Source organism: Gopherus evgoodei, chromosome 10 (assembly GCF_007399415.2).
Source record: "Gopherus evgoodei ecotype Sinaloan lineage chromosome 10, rGopEvg1_v1.p, whole genome shotgun sequence".
Classification (NCBI taxonomy): domain Eukaryota; kingdom Metazoa; phylum Chordata; order Testudines; family Testudinidae; genus Gopherus; species Gopherus evgoodei.
In genome coordinates this window covers 26,158,854-26,177,661 of record NC_044331.1, presented here as the reverse complement: position 1 = coordinate 26,177,661, position 18,808 = coordinate 26,158,854, and the positions used below count along the sequence as shown (strand labels likewise).

The 18,808-nt window shown below is 42.0% G+C and overlaps 1 protein-coding gene across 1 annotated transcript in view; it reads left to right on the top strand.

Annotated features, from left to right (window-relative positions):
- Positions 1-18,808, top strand: part of RFX7 (regulatory factor X7) — a 116,485-nt gene that overhangs the window by 62,377 nt on the left and 35,300 nt on the right. Inside the window, exons 3-4 of the mRNA XM_030579162.1 lie at positions 4,813-4,895; positions 6,396-6,518. Of these exons, the coding sequence (XP_030435022.1) occupies positions 4,813-4,895; positions 6,396-6,518 (206 nt within the window). The remainder of the gene's footprint in view (positions 1-4,812; positions 4,896-6,395; positions 6,519-18,808) is intronic.

Below are 18,808 nucleotides of genomic sequence, written 5' to 3'. Positions count from 1 at the left end.
TTCCTCTGTGCTGTAACTTCACTGACCTCAAGGTGTTCTAATAATGGTCATGAAATCTTGGCTCTGAAGGTACACCGGAAGCCTGCTAAAATGCTGATCTGATTGGTAATATAAATACGATGAAATCTGAACCTGCTTCTGGATGATCTCCATGGACTGTAGAAGAGGGTAAAACTCAAGAAATTCTGGAACTGTTTGTTTGCAGGATTTACTATATGAAGAGCTAAATAAAAAACCTCTCTTTAGCCATTCAGCTATATTCTAAGAGCTTGAAGTGGGTCAGACATGCTGTTTCTGTATTATACTTCACAATTGTGAGTCTTTTCTGGTCAGATAATTTTACAAAAGGAGTTAAAGGACACTGAAAAAGTAGATAGGAGAGAAATCGGTAGGCACAGAATTATCTTGCAGTTCACAGATATAATTTGCTGTTGATTTTTAGTATCCTTGATGGATTCTGCAAGAGTTATCTATCTGTGTGTTAGTGTTTGTTCAGAGCTTTGATGTATTACTTCTGAGTAAAAATGAATAATTTTACCATGTTGAAAGGTTGTATGATCTTTCACTACTCCAGAAAGGACTTTTAAGACAAGGGAAGCTAGATTGGTAATGTCAGGTGTGTTTCAAGCTTTGCTGCAGAGACATTTTAGAAACCTCACACTTTTTTTGTTGAAGCATATAAGGTGTGAAAACTGGTAGGAGGAGTCAAAAATAGCAATGTTTCAATGTGAGCACAAAGCTCTTCTTATAAGTCATAGTAAGTTTTGTGTTTTACCGACTTAATACAAGGCAAGTTCGTTCCTGCCTGAATTTTGCATGGCTCATGTTAATATGCATAGCATCAGAAAAGTAGTTTATACAAGTGACTTTTCCATCCTGAGACGCTGCATGTCAGTTTTGTTTACTTGCAGTTAGTTATTTTTAAAAACATCCGCTTTTAAAATAGTAACTGCTGTTTGGATGAACTCTTCCTTATTAGTAATCCTTCCTTCTCCCTCTCCGCCACTGTCAGGGTTGAATTACTAAGGAGCAGGATTATAAATCAGATGAATCTGCTCTGCCACGATCTGAATTTGGTCAAGATTGAATGACAAGAGTAGAAGAGCAAATTATAGAGTCAGTCAGTCATGAATGAATACGTTTTCTAATGAAGTCTGACAAGTTTTAAAGCAAATCTGCCATTATATGCAAGTTTTATTACTTTTTTTTTACCAGCTGCAGTTTGGGAACTACGTTCTTTTAATTTTTTTTTTTTTTTTAAATCAGTGGGGCCACTCTGGCCTGCTGGTAGCATATTTCCTTTTTCCAGATTTGAGATGACCTGATCCTGGAACTAAGTTATTTAAAAAAAAATATTCAAAACTTAAGGCTAAATGTTGAGTATACTCCCAAAGCATACAGCATCCTAAAAAGCCTGCTTCTGTGCTCAAATCCTTCAACCCATCCTCACCAAAAAGCCAGAAAAAAAGTGAACTATGATTCCACCTCCAGGTCTGGCAACAGGAAATCACTCAAGCTCTGCTGCTCTTTATTTCATTAAAAACCGTTAAAGGAACTACAGCCCTGCGTGTATCAGCAATTCTCATCTTTTGGCTCCTTACAACTCACAATTGACTTTTGCTCAAACCTACAGTGGCTGTTGGAACAAAAAAAAAAAAAAAAAAAAAAAAAGAGCGGGAGAGACAACATGATCCTAGGCAAGTGCTGTTCTGGATCTGCCTGAAACTGAAGGAGCAAGACACAGCTCCACCCAGGAACAGATCAGGGTGGATGACTCTCTATGCAAATACATACTGGAGCCTCCCATTTAATTTGCTTGTCAGGCATATTTTTCCTGCTTCTGTATAGTGGGGGAGTCACTTGTACGAATGAGAGGAAAAAATTCTAGACCCTGACATAGAAGCCATCTTCTGTCTCTTTACCAGAGCCCTTTTCTTTGTCTCTGCCTGGACTTTTTTAGTTCTTACCACTGCATGGTCTTACCACTGCCCTATTATAGGAGCTATTTTCCCTGCATGCCCTTTCTGGATACTGGCATGTGCCTCTTAAATTACAAGCAGCTGTAACCCCAAAGGGGCCATTTCACCATACACGGTTGGTTCTTGTATCTCCCTTTCTTCCAGCTGAAGAATTGGCTTTTTTCAACTCCAGTTACATTTTCTACTTATGTCTCAAGATGTCAAGTTTGTCATGTGCAGAAACTGGGGCCTTTACTGCACAAATTACCCTATTTGCATTTTTTTCTTTCTAAAATCCCATTATAAAAATATAATGAAGCAGTGGGCAATGTTTAAAGAAGACAGAACCCTACCCTGGGTTGACGGCGGGAGAGTCTCTTTTCTTTTTCTTCTTGTGGGGATGGGGTTTTCCCTGTGGCTCCTTCTTGGACCAGCTGCATTTTACACTTACACTTTGCAGTGCCTTTTCAGTTTGCTCCCTGCTCTAAGAGAAAAGGACCCTGCTGCTATTGAAGCACCACCTGCTTAGCCTAAGCCCAGGTAAAGCAGATGTAGTGGTAATCAATTCTCTTTCCTCACGCTTCCACAGTGGTGGGAGACCATGGGGCAGAAAGAATTCAGTGACCCCACAGTATGTGTTGAAAAATACATGAGACTTGTCCATAGAGAAGGCAATTTAAGTACCACAACCTTTGTATGAATTGCAGTAAAAGTCGCACAGAAATCATTAAATCAGCAAGTTTCAGGGGTTAGTGTCAGTAAAAATACCAGATTTTGTGATTTGCCTCAGTTTATAAACATGGTGAATCTGAGTGGATTGTGCCCAACATGTTACTGTTGGCTCTCACAAGTTGTCTCTATTTTTTTTTTTTTCTCAGTGTGGTCTTAGCCTGTTTTAGCCGTTTAGGATTAGAAAGCTCTTTGATTCTCTGGTCTCACCTCCCCCAGACAAATTTTTGTCTAGTTCTTTATTTCCTCAGAATATATTTTCTCATTACTTAGTGGCTCAGTCCTCTCAAGAGACTTTATATGTGTTGTTTGTTGTAGCATTCTCAGAATTGTGTTTTGTTTTACATAGTGATGCTGCTAGTTACACACTAATTACAAAGCAAAATAGATATTAACATAATAATTAACTTTACAGTACATCCTCTTTGTAGTTTTTCAGAAGTGTTGACCTCTTGGCCACCTGACAAGACTCCTCTCAGCCTTGATTGAATTAGGGGACACCCTGCTTTGAAACGAAATTAAAATTCTGATTAGTTGCTTTCTTCCTTGGTTTCATTCACTCTTAGATTTGCTTTTCTCTTTTAATTGAAAAATGTTAAAAGTGAAGTAACGGTCAAGGAAAGATGAATTAATCACATTCCAGACAGCATTGTTTTATGTTAAAAAATAATTGCTCATATTTACTCAATGTTGCTTATGCATGAACTAGTTTTACTTTAGCAATAGTCTTCTCAAATTATTGTTAATACAAATGAAGTGTAAAGTTTTATATAAACATTATAATTTAAATGACATAAGTTCACCTTATCTTTGATACTTTCCTAAAGGAAACTACTTGCTCCTTTCTGTGGGAAGTCTGGTTTATTTGTCTGTGTCTTATGCTTGGATAGGTTACCCAGGTTACCAAAATTGACTTTGCTAGTATTTCAGAGTCCAATTTACTGCACTGGGATCACCCAAAGCCTAGTTCCTTCATGATAACACTGCGTCATGCACCTGCTGCTCGGGTGTGCATGTGCCTGCTGTGTTTGTTTTGTTTTTCACCACCTTCCTTGATTTAAAGCAGTGGTTCTCAACTCGCAACCCAATCAGCACACAGCTGTGGCCCATGTGACATCTTCAGGGCCATACAAGTACACCGCTACCTCAATATAACGCCACCCGATATAACACAAATTTGGATATAACACGGTAAAGCAGTGCTCTGGGGGGGCAGGGCTGCGCATTCCAGTGGATCAAAGCAAGTTCAATATAATACGGTTTCACCTATAATGCAGTAAGATTTTTTGGCACCCAAGGACAGCGTTATATCGAGGTAGAGGTGTAGTATATATAGATTGCGTGGATGCAGTCCACATAACACATAGAGACCTGCATATGTGGCCCACAGTGGTAAATAGGTTGAGAACCACTGATTTCAAGGCTTTGAGTCAGATCCTCAGGTGATAGGAATGGGCATAGCTCTGTTGAAGTCAGTGGAGATACAATGATGTACAGCAGCTGAGGATCTGGCCATCAATATCAATGTAATCACTCTGTGACAGCCACTTACAAGGAATACAGAAACGTGACTTTCAAAAAAGCCTTCTTTAGGGCTTACTCTGTTTGACTACTGATGCAGTTGTATGGTCAGTCCAACAATCGTGCTTTATTACAGAAGAGCCATTATCTGATGCTTTGGTCTTAGGGTGTTGAATGTGGCCCTCTAAGATTAGGAAATCATAATGAAAGGTTTCAATTTAAACTTCTTTTCATTACAGTGTTTTTTGGCTGGGAAAACTGTTTCTGGTTATCAAGGTTAACTTTTTCCTTTACAGTTAAAAAAGGGCAAATATTCCAGTGTTCACTTTTGTTTTAAGTGGTGATCATAATTAATATTTATTATTATTTTGCCTTACCATAATGTCTCTAAGTGTCCCAGTTACGGACCAGGATCCTGTTGTACAAACACAGAACAAAAGGGTAGTCTCTGTCCCAAAGAGCTTGCAGTCTAATGCTTTCACGTTGCCAAATGTTGCGTGTTGTTTTATTTGGGGTCATTTTGAAAATGTGTGTTTGGTTCTTTTTACAACCCGTCATGCTGTTCATTTACCATTTGCTTTTTTTAAAAAACCTTGTTTTCTAGCAAGAAGTTGAGAAGTTTACAGACCTAGAGAAACTCTACCTCTACCTTCAACTGCCTTCGGGTCCCAGCAATGGAGAGAAAAGGTGTGTGGGTGTGGGTGTTTAATATTAATATTGGTATAGTTCCCATGAGATTTCTTTTTCTCATCAAACACACATTTATCTACTGTTTCTGTAAACAGTAACCTTTCTTTTGGGGGGGGGAGGAAGTGTCTTTAATATTTTCAGAGAACTAGTTCTTCAGTAAATCTGAACGTTGGGAACCCTTGATGCATAATAACAAATCTGACAATATAAGCTTTGCATGGTAGGATGTTTATGAGGAAGTGCTTTTGACTGGGAGTCTGATTATTGACCAAGTCTGACTGTTGCCTCAATTTTTATATAATGGAGGTATAATATAGCACTTAAAGTATTACTATTGGAAAGAATGATTGTTACTTCATGGTAGGTCCGACAGTATTTGTTCATTTAGGTCCTTACCATCTCTGAAATCACTCCATATCTCACACTTGTAATGATTAATCGTTTCCCCCTCATACCAATATCCAGAACAAGTGTTTTTTATTAGAGCTGATTGAAATTTCCCACATTTTAAGTACTCATTTTTTTTAATTATGAAGAATTTAAGGAAGAATCTCGCCTTCCATTATAGGCCTTACTGTGATCCACTTTTAACTTCACCAAAACAATCAGTCCACTTGAAAGTGTATAAGCAGGAACTTATGCCAGTACAGACATTTCTGGGAAGTTTGAGGCAAATTGTAAAATGCATTTGGGAGATACAAGGGATGATCATAACCTTTCAAATATGATGGGCTACATGAAGTTCTTCATTCTGTATGTCCCCAGTGCTCACCGTACAAAGTCTAAAACATCAATTAGGGGAACCACATTACAGATCCAGAAGGTGCTACAGTTCTTTATATTCAGTGGTTCCATTCTGCTTGACTGATGGGTTACCTTGCATACAGCTTTCCCATCAGTTTGCCCACTACACTGGATTCACAGAAACCTATTTCAGGAATGCAGTAAATTGTCCTTTCTTTAATGTTGTTTTCATTATGTGTCATAGCCTGACCCTGATTTATACAATAGTAAGGGGTATGAAAGCTCCTTATGCTCATATAAAATGGGAGTGCATTGGGAAGACCAGCCCAGCAAGAAACCCTTCATGCCCTGTTAGGATATCAGGGAGACATTGTACATATAGTGGAGGAGAGATGCAATGGCTGGGACAACATAGGAGGTATGGTACTTGAACCTGTCTGAAGTGTCCCTTTCTCCCTCCCACCTCCCCTACTCTATATTGAAACTTGGGTTCTGTGGATGCATACATGAATAGATTTGTATGAATGGTTTTGTTTATGCCTACTGTTATTCAGCAAAAACAGCTCATAGATGAGACATTATGGAGTAAATTTTAAGAATTGCGCTTACGGGATGCCTGCACAGGAACTCCTGTTTGTCCATGATTTCTTTCCATCTGAATCTTTTCAGCCTATTTCAACACTTAGCTCAGCTAATTGAAGAGGAGCTATAGAGTACATTGTCTTCATCAGAACTATTTCTGTTTTCACTTAGCGATCAGATCTCGATGTCATCAAGCCGTGCGCAGCAAATGCATGCATTTTCTTGGATTCGGAATACCTTGGAGGAGCACCCAGAGACGTCCCTTCCCAAACAGGAAGTTTATGATGAGTACAAGTGAGAGCTGCTAAATTGAATCTATACATCTAGTTGTAGCAATGCATAAAGAGTAGTGTACACAGAACAGATATTTAACCAGATGCTACAATTGCTTCCTTTATAAGCAGAGGCTTGAACTGCCTTGACTAAAGTATAGTTAAATATGGTGAGGGTTAGAACTTAAAATCTGACATTGTTTATGTTGACAATGAGGTTTAAATGAGAGGAACTGTGGATGAAATCCTGGGCCTACTGAAATCAGTGGGAGTTTTGCCATTGACTTTTGTAGGGCCAGGATTTCACCATCAGTGCAGAACAATAAAGAAGTTAAATCTTTTTTTCTGCAGTTTCAGACTTTGAGGAAGGAAGTTGTTAATGTTTTTATAAAATGAAACATAAATAATAATCCGGATATTAAACTTGCTCAAATTAGAGTACAGTGTACACAGAAAAGCCCTGCTTCCTGAGATTCTACTCCTTTGTTCAGGTGGAGCCAGTTACAGGTTTGGGACCTAAAAATGCATTTAATTAAAACATGTCAAAATTAGTGACCAGAGTTTACTTAACTCAGAGAATGGGTGAGTCAGACATTATTCCATTGACACATATATGTCTGTCTTGTATGTCTCAGTGCCTTAGTTCGTATTCCTGGTAATAAAGGCATATAAGACCAGCTCCTGTGCATTAACGTAATGTCTGAGGATGCACTAACTACAGTGATGCAACTGCTACTGTATTCAGTATTTTCACTATTGAAAGTAAGATCATAATTTTAAACTGCAGATTAAATAAATCTAAAGTTAAAAACCTTCTTAAAACATAAGAGCTTAAATGAATATTATTTATATTATGATAGAAAAAGAGGATTTGAGTACAGAATACTAATAATATCTTGCATTAAATTTATATTGTCCCTTTGCAAACTGTGTACATACATCACCACTGAAATGCAGTGATTTCTTACATGCAAGATGATGGCAACTAACCAGTGCCCAACACATTGCACAACAGGGCAAATGGGGGAGTTTTTGTCAAGCAGATGGGAGTAAACCGTAACTTCAAAGTGCTAAGAGATCGTAAAGCCCGGACAGTACATTGGGTAAGACTGGTCAACCAAAAGACCACATCACACAAAGTCAACTGCATGAAAGTCACTTTATCTGCCTCAGGAGGATGAAGGGCTGAATCAACCTTACTGGGGTTTGAACAAGTAATTGTAGATATTTCAAACTAAGATTTAGTCCACTAAACGATCCCCTCTGGAATAATACACAAAATATTGTGTCTGTCACAAAGAATGAGCCCTCATGCAGTAAGCCTGTTTCCGAGAGGTTGCAGTATATCATAATGGTCATAGAATTGGTAACCAAGCCAACACACGTTTGTGTTCAGTTAGATCTCAAAGCTACCGTATAGCTAGGAAAGAGATGAGGATTGGAGGACGGGAGCAGTCAGACAAGAGTTGGCTCTGAATGCATTTAAAACCAAAATCCAAAAATTAATCAGTTCAAAAAAACATGGCCCAATTTCTTGAAGATGAATTTGAATAAAGAATTACAGTGTGGTATTAACAGTTTCAGCTTCCAAATGATTACAGTAAACTGCAAGGTGCTTAGTACTTAGCTCACAGACGATGCGCAGTGCTATGACCAGATTTCCTCTGCAGTGTGTATATACATCACCTTAATTAACGCTGTCTGGCAGAGTCACTTGCTTCAACTGACTTGAAATGTGGTGGTATTAGCTTGCCTGGAGTTGCTGAACACACACACACACCTAGTTCTGAAATCTCACCATCAACTAAAGTTGTGACGTAGGCTAGAAACATAACCAATAGTGCAAGTATGTTGAACTAACCAATCACGGAGCACTCAGTTACATATACACACAGCAACAAAGGCAACAGCAGCTGCTGCACAAGAAAAAACTGTAAGCGTTATTCTTAAATATATTTCTTATTAAATAATTTATAGTCTGGTTCAGCAACAAATCTGCGTGGCATACATGCTGTGCCAAGCTACAGATGCCCAGAAGAATATTCATCTACAGATTGTATAGTGTGAAACTTGAACAGATTTTCTGTGTAGCTACATCAAGCCTTTGTGTATTGTTTTTTTCCCCTCACAAAATAAGGATGGTGAGGAAATATCTGGGAAAATATCAAATATTTGTAATCTGTTCTCCTTTTAAAGCATCTGTTCACTTTTAAAAACATTTAGCTTCCATGGATATTTTTGAGTTACCCTCGTGCATGAAAAGAATAGACACAGGGTAGGAGGTGGTGGGAAATGGCATATAAATAGTAGCATTAGTTCTGATAAGACATTTCTCCCTTCTTAGGGGGGATTAAGACATCTCAAAACCTATTTTTGTCTATGTCACTCATGAATTGTTATTTTCATCCTCCACCTGTGAAGACAGATGTTGTTTGGAGTTCACAATGAGCACTTTATACACACAAATAAGAAAATATGGAGGGGTCATATGTCCATCAGAGGCTAACGAGACTTTTGAGGAGTTGCACCTTAAATTCCTGCTGTAAATATCAGTCAGAAATTCTTTTTTGTAGTTTTAAAGAAATACTGAATTTCTGCTTCAAATATGATGTGGTGGCTTTAACTTGTTTTATTACAATATTGTTTGGATTCCAAGCTTTTGAAATGTTAAAGGCAGAAGCACAGAATCTACCCAAATCCAGCATAGACAAAATTTTGCTTGTGTTACCTCCCTCTTCAAGTTTCAATGCACTTTTATCTGTACACTAATTCTTCCCTTCTATATGTATTTACTTCTCTTTATGGTTTTATAAGTTGGGTGTCTGGGAAGAGATTTGTATTTTATGAGTAGATAGAAGTGACTACACTCATCTTGCCTTTAACGTGGTAAAATAAATGAAAATTAAATTATAAAATAAAATAGTAGCAGCCCAGGAAGGTTAAGAACTTGCAGTTTAATTCCTGATATGAGGTGGTTCACAGGGACAGATCCGCTCTCACTGGCATTAGGAGATGCAGTTTGCACCAACCATCATAAGCAAAGCCCCCTATGCCCCAGAAGGCTTTAACACCAGGGACGGAGGGCAGGCGATATTTTCTCTGTGAGCCTCCCTTCAGGTTTACGCCAGGGAGATGCAGCTTTAAAATGTGCTGGGAACTGCATGGTATGCACTTGGGATGCACAGAATAAATGCATCCCCTTATCAAGTCCCCTCACCATTCTGTTTGACACACCCATCCACCAAAGAGGAGTTCTGTTGATGCAACTTCTTCCCAGCAGTAAGGATTTTCTACCTGGGCCTATGCCATCAGAAACCAGTGTAGATCCTAGACAAATTTAGTGCATAGAGTGCAATCCTGCAGCTGTTTCTCAGGCAAGACTTCCATCTGCCCAAGTAAGGACTTTGCTTAATGGGCAAAGTCATGGCTGCATGGCTTCAACTGATGAGAAAATCTTTCAAGAAGAAAATTAAAGATAGCACATGTTGCTGCACTGATTTCTAGCTCTGTCTGGGCTCTGCTGTAAGACTTCTGTTGCTGCAGTCTTGCTGCCACTGTGATGATCTGAGATAAGTGTATCAGATCATTCAGATATTTGAGGTAATGGAGCTAATTATTCATTTAAGTTTCCCTGATAGAGTTGGTAAATTTTGATCAGAAGTTCTTTAGTTCCCATCTTCCTCCTGTAAATTATTAATCACTACTTCACTGTCTGTAGAGAGCAATGACTTGATCTGTAGATGGTGTGTTGTAAATGTTAAAGATCTCAAGCAATGAGTTAGAAAAGGAAGACTCAGGAACTAGAATAGAAGAGATTGAGTGCTGAAAATTCAGCTAGATTGACGCGGATTGGCAAATGTGTTGAGTGTTACACATTTTCTTTGTTTCATACACATTATAGTATTGGCTGATACTTTCTATGATGGGGCTGCTAGGGGCCCAGTCAACCCTGCCCCATGACACTTAAGCAGGTGTCAGGCTGGGAGAGGAGCTAAAAAGAGAGAAATGCCTGTCTGGGAAGGAGAACGGATCTTGAGCTCACACTAGGAGAGAGAAGGTTGGCTGGGCCAGGAACTGGGGTAGATTGTTGCGTATTGGGTCCTCCCTGAGGGAAAGGAAGATTTTACATTTCTTACTGTTTATTTTGGACTTTGGGTACACTGGAAGGGGTGGAACTATTACATGACCTAGCTGGAGGGCTAAATCGCCTCAACCCAGAAGGTGTTGGAGTCTGGTAGAGCAGTGGAAGAGTGAGAGGGAAACAGAGGCAGAGCCATTGCCCCATTGTACCATGCTACAAGAAGGCATGTACTTTTCTTTCAAGGAAATAAAAAAAATAGTTCAAAAGAATATATAGTGCAGTCCCCTAAAACTGAAACCAATTGGATGTACCTTTACAAGGAATCTTTCTGTAAAGTCTTGTCTTTATTGGCCTTTATTTCATTAATTTATTTTATGTTCCAAGTAATTTAAATTTTATGTCTCAAGCATATATTTAGATTGTAGGTCTCAGAGAAAAAGTGCTTTATTCTGAAGGCTTGTCAACATGGTGCCTTAGTCTGTATCAGATGGGGTGTAAATTCTAATGGGTTCTTAATGTCCCACACTAACTGGCCTATATGGACTCTGCTGGCATGCACTAAAAGTTCTCCAGTGTGTGTTCATGTAGTCTCGTTTCAAATAGTACTGCATTAATGCACACCAGGGAGCTTTTAGTGTGATCCAGCAGGGTCCAGATGGACCAGTTAGTGTGCAACCGCTGGTGCATATTAGAATTTACACCCTGTTGGTGTTGATTAAGGCAGTGTGGAGCTAAACCCTGAGTCAGCCTTACTGTGGATAGTGTAGGGAGGCCCTTTGCAAAGGAAAGTACTCAAGACTCCAGTATCGTTACCATCTCTGATTTGGACACCCCCACCCCCATCTGCTTTCACTCAACCTGTCCTCCCTGCAAGCACAAAAGCTTCTGGGCATGTCAAAGCCTACCAACATGCCAAGAGGGCAACAAGCAGAGAGGGGAGCCATTAAGAAAAGACATTTGGTGCATGGCGCTGAGTCAGGATGAAACCACAGAGACCGCATGAGGCTTTTCCAGGCTGAGCTTGGAGGAGGGGTTGCAAATGCCCTGGAATGGTCTGTCTGTAAATTTAAATTACATGATAAAATAGTAGTCACTCAAAAAGGTCACAAGCTTGCAGGAGCTTCCAGCCTCGACCCAGGGAACCCCAGGCAGCTGTGTAGATTTGTGGCTACGGCTAAGTCCTTGTTAGAAACAGACCTGCTATTCTTGGTGGTTGCATATTTTTATTTTATTTTTCCCCTTAGAGTGAAAATCTTCATTTTAAAATAAGTGAGCGATAAGGTCCCAAGCCCAGTGCTTGCTAGTTTAAGTGGGTTTTATTTGTACCATTCAACTTCAAACAAGGATTTTCAACATTCACTCTCTCAGTTCTCACTAACTACATCAAAGAAGCTGTAGAGTACACCCAGATGTATGCTACGGAGATGATGCTTTGTACTGCAGCTGAATGCCAGAATACAACTGGCATCAGCTAGCTGTATTACCATGCCTTTTGAGAGCCCCTAGAGTCAAGTCACAGTCCAGTGGAGGCTGGTGACATCTGAAAATGGATTGGTGAAACTGGCAAAGGTCCGTTCAGAGACAATTTACAGCAGAAGGTAAATCTGCTCCTGAGGCCATGTCTACACTAGAAACTTTGCCTTATGATCTTGATTGGGAAAGCTCCAAAATTCCTGATTGGGCCTCAGACCCTATGTAAGCCAGGGGAGGAAACAGGAAGTTATTCATACAACTGGGCTTCACTTGATGTGGTCCACAGGTCTGGTGGTTTACCTGTTCCTGCCTTCTGAGCCTGACATCCTGGTGTCCTGACTCAGCCAGACTCTTGGTAACTACCTCCTGGTTCCTGCCCTTCAGTTCTATCACCCGAACCTGACCTCGTATCCTGACTCAGACTGACTCTTGATCTCTGGCCTCTGGTTTGTCTCTTGATTCTGATCTCCTGGTGTTCCAGTCTAGGCTGATTCCTCATAATTGGCTCCTGGACTCTGTTTGCATCTAACTCCTAGGCAAGGCCACCCACTTCCCAGCCCTGACACAGAAGCATGGAGCCCGCATAGCTAGGCAGTTATTGTCATAAACGCTGCAAACACAAGACAACAATGCCCTAGTATTTGCAGATCTGCAGGAGGTACCTCAACAACACTGGACATGGCTATTTCTTTGAGGCACATAATGAAAAACAATTCAGATTTGTTGATGACGTTCATGGAGCAACTGCAGATGATGGAATGCTGCTTGGGTCCAAGAAACAAGCACTGACTGGTGGGATCGCATCATAATGCAGGTTGGGGAGGTTGCGAAGTACCTGCAGAACTTTCAGAGGAGAGAGAGAGGCCACATTCCAGGATTTGTGTGCCAGACTCGCGCCCGCCCTCCCGTGCAGGGGCACTAAAGTGAGAGCTGTACTGACCGTTGACAATTGAATGGTGATTGCATTGTGGAAGCTTGCAACCACAGATTGTTACCAGTCTATTCTGTTAATTTATTGTTTTTTAATTTGTTTTTTAATAGTACTGTAATGTTTGGCATTGTTTTTGGTACACAATCTTTTTTTTTGTTTTTTGGAAATAAATTCATCTTTAATACTTGATAACATATACTTGATAACACAATGTCTAGTGCTACTCAAAGCACATAGCTTCACATTCAGTGACCCAAAAGAATATTTTCATCAAGTATATGCTGGGATCATTGATGCTTGCAAAGTTGCTATTGAACAGAGTTTTCAACAGAAAGCTTTACATTTGCAGTAAAATTGGAGAAGATTATAACTGATGCAGCAAATGGCTTGAAACAGGACATTGTCCCAATATGTGAAGCTTTCCATGGTGACATTAACATAAATATATGGAGATATACCTATCTCATCGAACTGGAAGGGATCCCAAAAGGTCATTGAGTCCAGTCCCCTGCCTTCACTAGCGGAACCAAGTGCTGATTTTTGCCCCAGATCCCTAAGTGACTCCCTCAAGGATTGAGCTCACAACCCTGGGTTTAGCAGGCCAATGCACAAACCACTGAGCTATCGCTCCCATGGAGGAGCTATATTTTCATTTAGAAATGTTGAGTGATATTTGCAGATCAGAGATTGCCAGTTTAATTTGGTGAGCGAAGTGAAGCAATTCTAAAACAAAACGAAGGCTTGAGTGACATGTTGTCAGAAGTTACAATTCTCCTGAAATTATTCTACACAATTCTGACTACATCCTGCACCCCTGAGCGATCATTCAGTTGTGTGCGCCGACTGAAAAATTATTTGTGAATGACAGTGGGCCAAGAACATCTAAATCACTTTGCATTTCTGCACCTTCCTAAGAACTCTACCTCTGAATTGCAAGACATTGCAAGTCTCCTGGATGACCTCATTTCAAGAATCAAACAATGACTAAAAGTGTTTGCTGCCTCCTGAAGAACATCGCAAAAGAAGGGGCTATATTTGTTTTAATTTTAGAAAGTATTTGCTTTTGAGGCTATTGACCCAAGAGTGCTTGGTTGTTTCTGTATTCAAAAGAGTATTAATAAAGTTGATATTCTTAGTTAAAAAAAATTTCTTACGATAGTGATATTGTGCAATAAAGGGAAACTGTTAAACGTTTACTGTTTCCAGTCCATTTTTACATTATTTTTAAAAACGTATATCGACTTACAAGGCAGGGTGCGGGGGGTGGGGGACTTAGACCCATTCTGGGCACTACCAAAAATTATACAAACCTGCTGCCCCATCTGCAGCATTTGTGTTTGCTGTCTGAGAAGCCCTATTCTGTCCTGGTGCATCTCCCTCTCCTTTTCCTTCTGGAACTCCTGGGCCTTTCTTCTGTTCACTCTTTCCTTCTCCAGGCCTTCTGCTCACAGCCTGATGCAACACTAGCTTGCAGGATCTCGATGAACATGCACTCCCTTGTCCTCTACTTTCCTCTTCATCATCAGGTTCGGTCGTGGAGGGGGCACCCCTCAAAGCCTCAACAGACAGACATAACGTTGTGTTTACAGTCACAATGGAAGGTGAAAGATAAGTTTCTGCACGCTCTTCCCCTATTCCCATAAGAGATTTAAATAAGACATTATTGATGCTTCAGCTTTGGCGTTCCTTTGCCCAGCACTGCTTTCTGTATGGCTCACCTTGGGTAAGAGGGGGCAGGAATTAGGAAGGAATTGTTTGGTTGCAAACAACAATGAAAGGCCAGCCCCTATTTCCATGATATGAATAACAGGATAGTGTCACTGAATACTGGCACTATTTTCCGCAGGCAGTGGTGGTTTTAGCTGACATCTCTCGAAGACTGAGGATCACAAAGGCTAAGAGGAACACAGATGCTGGTGCTGCTGGCATCCCAAAGCTGCCCGGACCCCTATGCTGCTAGCTTGTTTATTGCAATGCTGCCTGCTGAAGTCTTCATGGAGTCAGAGCCAGCCTTAGGAGTGGGTGACATACATGACCACCCAAGGTGTTGTGGTCAGAGGGATGCCATGGTCAACCCTTCCTTCCTCCCCTCTCGCCCCCGAAACACGCACAAACACAGAGTCCAAGGCCCCTTTAATCTCCAAACACAGGACCCAGAGCCGGGGAGGGCCAGGGCTGGGGGCACCCCAACTGGGGACTCCTACTGTGTGACGGGCTCCAGCTGTTAATCCTGGCCCAACTGGGGAGGGATGGGACTTCCTTTTCCCCTGCATGGGCCTGCTCCTGTGGGCAGATCAGACCCATCTCCAGGAACCTTCTCTGGCTGCACCCTCCCTTCCCTGCCCCCAGCTTCCTGCCCCCATTGCTCCCCAAACATCCGGGGGGGTCACTGTAGGGGGAGCTGTCCATGTTTGTCCAACCCCCGTGCATCTGGACTCAGAATACCATTTTCCCTAAGGCCAGCTCTGCACGGAGTGGTGTGGGAGAGTGTCTGACAATGAGGGAAGAAATAAGGAAGCCACCCCTAGAAACCTTCAGGAGAGGATTTCAGATATCTCCATGAAAATTACATCCAGATCTCTCAAGAGGATACAAGGGCATCCCTGTATACATACATAAACTTCTCTGCATGCCCCCACTTTCCCATTGCTTAATATTACACGGGAATGAAGAGCAGATAATAACTCTACCTCTTTTCGTGTGAGTAAAACAGTGAAAAGTTGGTATCTGTGTCCTGCTAACTGAGGACAGGAGACATTCCAGAAGACTGGAAAAGGGCTTAAATTGCAGCAAGAGCAGTTTAGGTTGGACATTATGAAAAATTTCCTGTCAGGGTGGTTAAGCACTGGAATAAATTGCCTAGGGAGGTTGTGGAATCTCCGTCGTTGGGGATTTTTAAGAGCAGGTTGGACAAACGCCTGTCAGGGATGGTCTAGATAATACTTAGTCCTGCCTTGAGTGCAGGGGACTGGACTAGATGACCTCTCGAGGTCCCATCCAGTTCTATGATTCTGTGAGGTTGAGCCAGGCACTAGTTTCACATTTAAACACTCTAAGGGAGAACGCATGCACATGCTGTCCTGAGGTTCCTTTCCCCGGGATTGGAGCCTCCTCTTCTGTGCTTGGGCTAGGGGAAGGTCATGTGCCCCTCTCTTCTCCCGCCTTCTCCCCCTGAGCTGGGAGAGGAAGGGACGGGGCCAGAGCCTCTTCCAGCCACGCTCTGGGACGCTGCCCAGTGCAGTGCAGTGTCCTAGCTGACTGGGAGAGTGCCTGGCTGCGGCAGCAGCAGGCTGCCCCTGACCCAGTCTCAGTTTCTGGGGACAGCAGCCAAATGAGCCTGAGCCCCTATCCCCTCCAGCATGCTCAGAGTCAGCTCCTGTCCCCAGAAGCTGTGCCTGGGCAGGGAGCGGGCTGCCACCTCTCCCCAGCCAGGCTCTTTCTCAGCCAGCTACTGCTGCGCACAGAGCATGCTGGCTGGCTGGAGAGGGTCTCCAGGCAGCCTCATTAATATGGATGGTCTGTAGCAGGCTGCCCACTTCGCCACATCATCTGCTTGGCTACAGAGGTCAGCAGGCTGGTTCTTAGCCAGCACTAGCAGCAGCTCACTGGCTTCTCCACACTCCTGCCAACCAATCTCTCTGCTCCTTCGTTACCTTGTTCCTGCAGCTCCTGCCTGGTACCCAGCCTTGCCTCTGTCCTGCCCCAGCCTTGAACCCTCCCCCCTTTGTCTGCTCCCCTGCTTGCTCCAGTTCCTCCTTCAAGTTTGACCTTTGGCTCTGGCTCCAGACTCTGGCTTGGTCCTTGGTTCTGGTATCCATTTTCTGCCTTCCCATTTGACCCTTGACTTTGGTTCCAAACTACAGATGCCCGCTCCGACCCTTAGGCTTGACACCCACTCTGACCACTAGACTGCCTTTGTTCCAGTCGGCTGACACTACTCCAGGCAGGACCACATCTGGAGTGCATAGGCAGCATGATTGATTGAGCTTTTGACCACAACACAGAAGAGCTCCAAGCTGGACAATCAGGAAAAGCCATTTCAAAAATATGCAAGTGTATAAAAGGGGGAGAATGGCTTCCAGTCTCTATGACCCTGGACAGTGGAAGTCACAGTTGTGAGCAGAGTGGTCAGCGACAGGCATTGTGGAACAGCTGCTGGGTGACTGTTAGGATCAACATAGGTCAGGCAGCCCTACATTGCCCTAGAGTATGTCAAGCATGCTTCAATGCTATTTGGGAAGGTGGTGTTACTGTGTCACTGCTTAAGCTGGCAGGAGACAAATTTGAGTGTAGACATGCACAAATAAGTAGTCAGAAGGTCTAACTTTGTAGTGTAGACCAGGCTTTTGAGTAGTCACAAGAATTTTCTTGGACTCCCAGCACCTTGGTCTTTTATGTTTCCACCATTCTCTTTCACCTAAATAAAGCAAAAAGCATGAGATGATTTTGTCCCAAGAGAAACCTACTAGAGGGGCCAACAAATCCTACAAGGCTGACCTCTCTGAATTTTACTGCAATTATCCCATCACTTTGGGGGAGTGTAGAAGGGGAAATGGAGATCCTCAATCGTGTGGTGGCAGAGGCTGACTGAATCCTCTAAGCTTCTCTGCTGGCTGCCTCCTCATGTCTGTATGGCTTGGGTTAAGTCATGCTGTGATTGTGACAGCAGCTACAGAGGCGCTCACTGGGGGCTAATGCTGTTGGTGCTCCTTTCTCCCTTTGTATCTCCCAGGACAGATTACTGGATCTGGATACCCTCCACTCATGGAAATGGAGGTCATTATCTATCAGCCTTGTATACGCTCTGATCTCATAATGATAATGATGAAAAACACGAATAGCAGATATTTGTTCAATAATACGTGGGACCTTGACTGTCGTAAGGCTGCTTTACATGTTTCCTCTCAGTTCTGATCACCTGCCTGCATTCTCCCCCATGTGTAAGGTGCTGGCCTGCCTCCCTTGTCCAAGAAGGACTTTTTATAGGCACCATTTTGTTCTCCAAACTTCTAACTTAGACAAAATAACAAACACAAAAACAGTTCCTCGACCCACTCTCTGCTGCAGTTCCCAGAGGCCTGTCTTCCTTCCCATCTCCCTATCATCACTCCCTCTCAACTGAGCTCTCTCAGCCCTTTATAGGGCTCACCTGACCACTTCCCAGTTGGGTCTAATAAATTCAACAGATCTGAGTGGCCCAGGTCTCCTGGTCCTTAAAGGAGCAGGCCACCCTGTTATATTGACAGTGAAAATACGCTTTGCTTGTATCCCAACACCTCTACAAGCATCCACATTAGTCATGATTTCAGGAGGGAGCCTTTGGCTGGTATATTGATATACAGAAAATCACTGATAATTAGTGCTATTATTATTCTTTCTGTAGCAGGTGGTGCTGGGAATGAAATTCCAGTTTCTGGAGTGCTGTAGCATCTGTAAATTAGTTTCCCTAATCTATAGAATCATTGTGCTTTCTCTGTTTATTTTCAATTAGAAAGCTTTTTGTTAGATTCATAAAAGCTGAATTTTGCTACTGTTCATGTGCTTTGTGCTGTTTAGTTAGAATACCAGGCACTGTGGTTTGTGAAAAGGTGCTGTAAGTACATACAGATTTCTGCATTATCATTTAAGAACTTACTATGTGGATATGCTTCCAAAATAGCTTCCATTATTCCCTGCTTTAACATGCTTCTTATTTTCCAGAAAATTCACATTTTGGTTTGAAATGATCCATTCTTGTTCTTGTTCAAGGTCACATTTTTAGGGGGAGAGGTATGGATATTAGAGCAAAATTCCTTCTGCTTCTTTTCTGAGTATTGGAGGACTGGGG